Source organism: Sitodiplosis mosellana, unplaced genomic scaffold (assembly GCF_009176505.1).
Source record: "Sitodiplosis mosellana isolate CC-2019 unplaced genomic scaffold, AAFC_SMos_1.0 Smas_scaffold_1, whole genome shotgun sequence".
In the NCBI taxonomy this organism is placed as follows: domain Eukaryota; kingdom Metazoa; phylum Arthropoda; class Insecta; order Diptera; family Cecidomyiidae; genus Sitodiplosis; species Sitodiplosis mosellana.
Window position 1 is genome coordinate 21,468,985 of NW_022595244.1, and position 8,670 is coordinate 21,477,654.

Here is an 8,670-nt window from a genome sequence, read left to right on the forward strand (position 1 = left end):
GTTTTTTCTTGTATCGTTTTGTTCGGCGATTGTTTAATAAGTCGTTTTTATGCTCACGGGTTCAAATATGCCTATGTTTTTATATGGAGCACATGTTAATGCTATATTTAAGCGACATCTTGACGCTGAACTATGAAACTTCTATATAAATATACTGCCAACTATCAATGACAACAACAATAGAACGTATTTGTATTGCAAAATACTTCCACCTTGCAGATGGCGCCAAACCAAACGTCATTCTAGTCATTTTTCTCATAGGAGACGGTATGTGCGTTGTGTACACACGGTTCACTTGAAGGACCCATAATATATTCGTATAGGGTATCAAGAAAATTCAAATTGTCGCGCTGTTTAGTTCGGAAAAAAAATCCGAAATTACATTGATTTGTCTATTGAAATTGAGGGCGCTCACGTCACTATAATTGTCATTTAAGTTGTTTTCGGCCTTGCTGCCATCCGATGTATATTCGCTCAGCTCATGGCAACTCTATTACGAAATTAAATCGAATAACGCGCACGCGCAATCCAAGATAAAGGGCACATGCAAACAAAACTCAACTGATACACCATTCGACACACTTTTTATACACAATGTTTCGCTTTATTACCGAGTATATTACTCTTCAATAACAATGATAATAGCATTAAGATTGTTTCAGGCCCGCCGATGGGGTGGCTGTTTGTTTTCTCTTGCACTCTGATCCGATAATTACAGTGCTTACTGTCTGCATGGTCAATTCTATGTGCAAATTTGTGATCACCCCCTTTTGAATAAATACGAATCGATTTGAACTCAGCCAAACAAATAAGCAAAATGTAAACGAAGAAAAATAGATAAGAATAAGTCGATCACTAGTCACCATGACTATTATCCATGCTTACATCAAATGATCGCTTACGGAATATGTATAAATTGTTATTTTTATTTCTTCATTTTGTAGTCGCAATATTCACCATTTTTCCTTTTACATATTGATTGTGTGTATGAGTCTTGTATACTTAATTCAAGTGCCAATGGCCAAAACGCGTTTGTATGTACTCGAGTGCTGATTTTTTTTCCACAAGCATTCATTCGTTCGTTATTGTTGTTATTGTTGTTGGCTCAGTCGTTTTATAGCTCTTATACGACATATAAAATTTACATATCAAACATACACCTAGAGAACGGTCAATGTGTGCGAATGCGATGATGATAATAAAGTAAATTTGCCGATGAGCGACGACAAAGCGCAAAAGTCGTTGAAACTAAAACGAATGATAACGGCAGCGATGAATGCCAAGTCGAAGCAGCAGCAGCAACAACAATGAAAAAAAAAAAAACGCTTACACAGCCATAACGACGTTCGACTGGAGTCGCATTTTATAATTATAATTTGCTAAAATGGGCCGTACCAATGATATTCATTGCCACTTCAGTTCATTCGATTTACGCGTATGAAAAAGATCGGTCACCATTTGGACTGTGTGTCAGTCGCGCATCGTAATTCGCAACCAGATTGAAAAAATACTCAAAAATTCCAAGCACATTTTTGTCGAGAAAAAAAAAAATAAATAAAAGTAATAACAAACGTGAGCTTGAGTGTGGCACTTTAATTTTAGAACAGAAGCGCAGAAGAATTCCGACACATATTCCGTGTGTTTACCCAGAAGAAATTTGATTTTCAGTGTGTTGAAAAGTCAAAGCAAGTGCAAAGCGAATTGTGAATAAATTGTGATAAATAACAGCAAGAACGGGGGGAAAAAAATATCCAGCTGGTTTTGTTACGTTCAACACAAATTGCGATTATTGTTATATGAGTAGAGAAAAAAGAATTGGGCATTTTTTTTATCAATAAACCGCATTCAAATATTTGAACTGCATAATCGTAATTCGCAGAAGATCGAGAGCAGTGCCGAGTACGAAGAAGAAGAAGACAAAGTAGGAGCAAAAAAAGAGAAGAGGGTGACAATAGAGAGTCAACGTTTATCGATAACAATCATCTTCAACAAGAGAATATATAAAATACATATGTTATTTGGTCGGTTGATTGTTTGTGTGTGTGTGTGTGAATTCGTGGGGCAATTTTTTTGAATGTCTCGCTATCAGAAGCTGAATACACACTGAGAAACCATAGCACGTACGGTGTGTGTGTGTCGAAAACGGATTCGTATGACATTAAACGTCTTGCGTATTGCGCCTTCGAAACAACGGCGCGTTTAAATTGCTGAATATATTAATAAATAGCACAGATTGAATAACAACACATCGGAGTGAGCGTATAATAACAAAGCGCGATTCAGGCTCAAGCAGATAGTTTGAATCATCATATCGTTGTGTACGCTGTGTTGTTCACTCTCCGGTTGAAAGCGTTCAATAAGCTAGATTCGAGCAACCAACAACAACAACAACAACAAAAAAACAACAACAGCTAAGAAGACGGAGCGGAAAAAAAATCTGTGTGTCGATTGTGTTGCCGGTTTTGTTCATATTTTGCGCACTAGCTGGATTAATGCGTGTTATGTGTTAGATAGATGACCAAAACAAAAAAAATCAGCGAGCTGAAAAGATTTAAAATATTCGATAGAAAATAGACTTGTTTACACTTGGTGCCATTCAATTGAAACATGGAAGTTTATACATCGGACAGCAGCGATAGCGATTCACACGAACAGAAAACACTCGATTACGGTCGTTTGGGTTTGACAGTCGAATGCTTGGAAGAAAACTTAACACATTTGCATAAAATTAGTAAATTGACGGATATCGAAACGGTGTTACTCAACCACAATCTGATTGCAACACTACCATCGCACACATTGACGCGTTTCAATAACTTGCATGTGCTGGATCTCAGTTCAAATGGTTTAACGCAATTGCCACCAGATTTACTACAAATATGCCCGCTCACCAAGCTCATTCTAAAGAACAACCTATTGACGAATGGATCAATTCCGAAATGCTTGAAATCGGCCAAACACAATGGTCTCAGAGAATTGAATTTAAGCGGCAATCTGCTTACACACTTTCCAGAAGCGGTACTCGAATTGAACAACCTGAAATACTTGTATTTGGGCGCAAACAAAATCACAAGCATCTCAAAGGACATTTGGCGACTGCAAAGGTAAGCACATCGATGCAAACATATGATATATGTATATATATATATGTGTGTGTGTGTGTATGACGATCACGATTTTGGTTTTGTTTATCGTTTTTTCGTCGCGCACAGTTAGTTTTGCCATGTGATATGAACCGTAGCACGGCGCGCATACTTAGTTGTTACCCATATTGTCAATACTATATTCATGACATTTTGCAACCGAATTAGTAAAACCACTTTTTTTTATTGCCTCTTCCGCACATATGGACACATACACACTCGCACACACAATCTCGATGTGCAACTTGTTCTTATTTTTCGTTGACTTGTTTACGTACTTCTACGTATTGCTACAGATCGAACAGATTAGCCCAAGATAGTTAGTTTTTTGCATTTTTGTTTTATTAATTTTCTGCATTTTCGCTTTTTCTGTTTCGTTTTTTTTTTTTTTCTTTTGCTGGCTCTAGTTTAAATGTATTATCTCTGGGCGGAAATTTACTATCGGAGATTCCTGAAACCGTTGGAAATCTTGCTGGACTGCAAGCCTTGACTTTATGTGATAATTTAATTGAAATACTACCGGCCAGCATAGCACGTCTCACCAATCTAAAATCATTGCTTTTGCACAAAAATCGATTGCGCCACTTACCGCGTGACATTATAACGTTGAAAAATCTAGTCGAAGTGAGTAATAATCAAAATTTAAAAAAGAAAACGCATTGGACACTTATCATTCAGTATGTATGAATGTTTCATAATTTTATTTGTGTTTTAGCTCTCGTTGCGAGAAAATCCATTGGTTGTGCGTTTCGTTCAGGAAATATCATTGCATCCACCGACGTTGCTGGAGTTGGCCGCTCGTGTAATCCGTACATCAAATGTAATATTTGAACCAAACGAAGTGCCCAAATCGATGCGTGACTATTTGAATACGGCTCATTGCTGCGTCAATCCCAAATGCAAAGGTACATTTCGGATGTCTGGCCCAAAATATTATTTATTCTACGAAATATATACATATACTATCATTAATTTTGTCATTATATCTCGATTATAGGTGTCTTCTTCGATAATCGCATTGAGCACATAAAATTTGTTGATTTTTGTGGAAAATACCGTGTACCGCTACTGCAATATCTATGCTCGTCAAAGTATGTGCCGAATAATATCTTATTTATATTGTGTCATAATTTAACGAAATTTTAATGATGTGATTTTAGGTGTATTGAGGGTGTTAACCGCAATGTTGAGCCACAGCCAAGCTCTAGCTTAAGTGCCAGTGGTATCATGATGCGAAAAGTTCTACTCGGCTAATAACCAAATGTTTTTTTTTACTGGAACGAATGCTGGATTATAACGATGATAATACGTTTTATTGGCCCTATAATAAATACCCCATATAAATATCAAAGAACAATCAATTTACACAAAGAATAACAACAACAATAGAAAAACAATAGAAAATAAAACCAATATTTAACCATATTGCAATTTACATACATATATTTACATTAAAAAGTGATTTTTGAGACGTTGCACTTGGCGAGTTTTTGTTTGCATTTATTCTATTATAACGTTTGGGTAATTAAAAATATAGAAAAGATTAAGAAATTTGAAAGTCAGTTTTGAACGGCGCAAAAAAAAAACTCGAGCCAACTTCATGTCGAACAGATTCAGTTTGACAGATGACAGCTAGCGAACCGAATGGGTGAACAAAGTTTTAATTATAAGTATTGGTTGCTTGACAATTCATTTATTGAGTGTTACTCGTGAGCTGCTGTAATAGAGAGAAAAAAAAACTACATCCAAAGCACGCAGTAAAACGAATCCAATTTCGCAAATTAGTCACAAATTTTGTGTATTTTTCTTTGCGCTTATTTATCCAATACATAAAGAACCAACAGATATTTCAAGCGACAACCAATTTTGCAATCATTTGATCGAAGAACTGAAGTTAAGAAGAAAAAACAGTTGTTTGTACGATAGGCACATTTTTCGATGGTGTGCACTTTTGACTACCACCACACTCAGTCAATGTGATCGTAGCAAACAATACGGTATTCTCGTAGAATAGGCGTTAATTCAATTTTTTGTTGTTTCTTTTTCGGACAAATCGGTGGCAATTTGTGGACATTAATAATTTAACATTGAACATTAGCATAGTTTTAAGAATTCGAGCAGTTTTGTTCGCAGATTTTTTTTTTTTTGCTGGTATATACGTAAGTTCGTTGTAAATGAAAGAAAAACATGCCGAATCCCAGTGGAGATATCGATGAATTACCGGATGACTTTTTCAACGAATTGACAAATGAAAACTTCATCGATGAGGTGATTGAAGAGGGTGGACACGAGAGCGATGAAGAGCTATTGCATTATGTGTCGGAAATTAATCGCATACAAAATGATATCAACATTCGAAAGCAGAAGATTAAGGAAACTGAGGCAAATTTGAAATCTCATCGTCACTCCAGATCACGCTCTCGTTCCAGCTCCAGGTCAAAGTCACGTCGTCACAAGGATAGCAAACGAAAGCGGAGCAGAAGTCGAACACGCAGTCCGCACACCAGCAGACATTCACGGTATGATGAGCGTATCCGAGAGAAACGATATCCATTGTCGCCGGTAAGAGGTCGTGCACTGCGTAGAAGTAGAAGCAGAAGTAAATCAATGCAACGTTGCACGAAACGCTCATCGTCCACACACAGGAACATATCATTTTTGGAAGAATTGGCGCAAAAATTCGCCGAAAAAGGACAAGCATTTCCAGAAAAAGATGCTCTATTGATGGGTGCTCAAAGTAATATGAATGCACCGATCCCAATGGATTTCGGAAATGGGGTACCATTCGATCAGTCGCAACCATTGATTGCGCTTCCGAATTTTCCACAGCAACAAGTGGCTTTCCCACCACAACAGAATATGTTTTATGGCGTGAATCCGATGAGCATTTTGGCCAGAAATCCCGTTCCTGTTCCGCAACAGCAACCGAATTTGGCACCGGTAAGTGAAACATTCAAATTGTTCTTTAACAACACAAGAGCCACTTTCTAAACTGTTCGTTTTTTGTTCTAAATTCCAGTTCCCCGGTCTTAGTGCAGGGCCTGAGATTCTACCAATGGTGGCTAATCCACACATGTTACCACAACCGATTGACCCGATTCAGTCGAATAACCAAAAAGGTATGTGTTTTCATTCGGGTCGTCCGTTTGACATGATATTTTTGATGCATTTTGAATTTATGCAATCAGAGACAGGGTTGATAGGGCCAAGGGATGAAATTACATGAAATTAGTTAGTTGGATAATTTTTGATTGCCAAGTGCACTTGAATGCCAAAGCAAATTAACAAAGTAGAAAATTTGAACAAACAAAACCATTTTCCTTCTTCGTATTGGAATCAAACGATAAATCTAACTATGTTTTGCAGCATTGATTGATCGTTGTGAACAAGCAATCAAACTAATTCGAGCCAAGGATAACAAGGTGCCAGTTATGAAATTTCTATACAATCGCACTTCGATGGTTGTGTCCAATTCAAACGATTTAGCCACCAATATGATGAATAAATCACCACTTCAAGCACATTCCACATTCAATGCCACATTCAAATTAAATCAACCGCCGAATGTGCCGTTGAAAAATGCGGGTCTGAAAATGTTGCCGAGGCGAGTAAAAGATGTTGCCCAATCGCTTGGAATCAACAGTGTGTTTTTGTTTGAAAAAATGCGCACTAAAGAGCTCAACGCACAAATTACCGATCAAATCAAATCCAGAGTAATGGAAAATGATGCAAGCAAAGGTGAAATTTTAATACAAACGAACACGTTTCCGTTGCCCGTAGTCGAAATGGCTGAAATGGGAACACAAACGGCCGAATTCAAGTGCCAACAATGCACCGAACGAAGCAAACGTATAATGGTGAATGAACACTCACAGACATTCATCCGGGGTGTTTCGATCGGTGTACAAACGAATGAACGAGATTACCGCGAACCAATTGTTGAACTGCTCAGCCGCATGACTGCCGCTCAATTGGTTGCAATCAAAGACTTTGCAAATATTGTTGAAGCACCGCGGCCAAGAAATACAGACGAAATGTTCAATATGCGCGAGAAATTAATGGATGTTTATAGTTTGTCACAACGCGATGCCGATGCTGTGCGTGCAGCTGAGGATAATGATATGGATGACACACCATTGATTGAACGGCAACGATTCAGGAGTAGAGACAGAGATAGTTTGTATGGCGTTGGTCCATCGCGAGATTTTAATCGTCGTTCAAATAGTCCACGTTTCAATGGGAATTCACGTGATGGCGATCGAAGTAGTTTCGGCAGAAATTTCGAACCGAATGATTTTGGAAATGAACGCAACGGCGCCGGCAATATGATAGATGACCGTCAACGTTTCTCGGATGGCCCGTTTCCACGTCGACCGCAACTCACCCAAGACGATGAAGATGAAATGGAGCGACAAAGATACATCCAAATGGAACGACAACGTGAACTGGAATTGGAAATGAACCAAAGGCGCTATGATGAAAAAATGGAATTCGAACGTAATGCACGCTTAGCCATACAGGCAAGTCTTCAACAACGATCAAACCAAATGGCAATGGAAGATGAGCTACGGTTCAGAGAGATAGAGGAAAGAGAAAGAGAGTTGCAACGGTCTAACACATTCAATATGGGTCGTGGTGGAGGCAGTGGTGGTGGTGGTGGTCCAATCAACCGGCGTGGACGAGGCGCTTTCCGTGGCGGTAACCGAGGCGCACGGCGCTAAAACTTTGTCTCATCAAAACGGATTTCATTACTTTTTGTCAATATTGACTGCAGTTTGTACGATAGATCCCGCTGAACGGTTGATTCTAATGCAGTCATATTAACAAAAACCCATTTCAAATGATTTAATGTATTTCAAGCCATTCATAAAATAAGTTAATAAGATGTTAAAGTCATGCATTGCATTTGGCAATCAACATTTTTTTTTCTTTTTTCATGTCGTCTGATGACAAATCATGTGCGAAGAAAAATTGAATGATTGCCGTTGTTTACATGACTTCCAACAAAAAAATCTATGTACATCGTATCCAGTCGATATTATTTTCGCAAGAACAAAAATAACACACACACAGAAGTGAAAATATTATATTTTTTACATTTCAATCAATGTTAAAGCCCTTTTTCCCAAAGCCTAATCAAAATAAAGTATTTTTTTATGAAATCATTCAGTTTTTGATGATCAATGTGACTATGCCAAAATTCATGAAAAGATGAAATGATTCACAGAATACATTTGATATGGTCATTTTGATTATAGTGTGACTTTTTGTCATTTTTTTAGTGCTTGGAGTTTTTTCCACCAAAAAAATGTGACCTCTGAGTTCTGTCACTATATAAAAATTATTTTAATGGATTTCCAATAAATCTGTATGTAATGCAAATAAAAAAGACAACATTTCGAATGAAAAAATTACGTTTCATGTGTATTTATAAAATCATTTAAAATTATTTCTTCCATAGGTAATTACTTTTTTCAGCTGCTTTTGTTTTGAAATCATTATCGAAATTAAATTCATATTTATATAT

General features: G+C 37.4%; 2 protein-coding genes across 2 annotated transcripts; both read left to right on the forward strand.

The window, feature by feature from the left end:
- Positions 1 to 1,329: 1,329 nt before the first annotated feature.
- On the forward strand, positions 1,330 to 4,621 carry LOC129568458 (leucine-rich repeat-containing protein 58). The gene is made up of 6 exons (XM_055446380.1): positions 1,330 to 1,819; positions 1,880 to 3,104; positions 3,551 to 3,767; positions 3,859 to 4,048; positions 4,141 to 4,234; positions 4,304 to 4,621. The coding sequence occupies exons 2-6, from the start codon at positions 2,608 to 2,610 to the stop codon at positions 4,395 to 4,397; spliced, it is 1,092 nt and encodes a 363-aa protein (XP_055302355.1). The 5' UTR covers positions 1,330 to 1,819; positions 1,880 to 2,607; the 3' UTR covers positions 4,398 to 4,621.
- A 131-nt stretch (positions 4,622 to 4,752) lies between these two features.
- Positions 4,753 to 8,305, forward strand: LOC129568371 (uncharacterized). Its single transcript, XM_055446130.1, has 3 exons — positions 4,753 to 6,083; positions 6,163 to 6,262; positions 6,510 to 8,305. The coding sequence occupies exons 1-3, from the start codon at positions 5,331 to 5,333 to the stop codon at positions 7,862 to 7,864; spliced, it is 2,208 nt and encodes a 735-aa protein (XP_055302105.1). The 5' UTR covers positions 4,753 to 5,330; the 3' UTR covers positions 7,865 to 8,305.
- Positions 8,306 to 8,670: the final 365 nt, after the last annotated feature.

Excerpts from the sequence above, each read along its gene's own strand:
- LOC129568458 (XM_055446380.1), top strand. The coding sequence starts at position 2,608 with ATGGAAGTTTATACATCGGACAGCAGCGATAGCGATTCACACGAACAG. Across the intron at positions 3,105-3,550 it reads GACATTTGGCGACTGCAAAG|TTTAAATGTATTATCTCTGG; the intron begins GTAAGCACATCG and ends TGCTGGCTCTAG. Across the intron at positions 3,768-3,858 it reads CGTTGAAAAATCTAGTCGAA|CTCTCGTTGCGAGAAAATCC; the intron begins GTGAGTAATAAT and ends TTTGTGTTTTAG.
- LOC129568371 (XM_055446130.1), top strand. The coding sequence starts at position 5,331 with ATGCCGAATCCCAGTGGAGATATCGATGAATTACCGGATGACTTTTTC. Across the intron at positions 6,084-6,162 it reads AGCAACCGAATTTGGCACCG|TTCCCCGGTCTTAGTGCAGG; the intron begins GTAAGTGAAACA and ends TCTAAATTCCAG. Across the intron at positions 6,263-6,509 it reads TCAGTCGAATAACCAAAAAG|CATTGATTGATCGTTGTGAA; the intron begins GTATGTGTTTTC and ends TATGTTTTGCAG.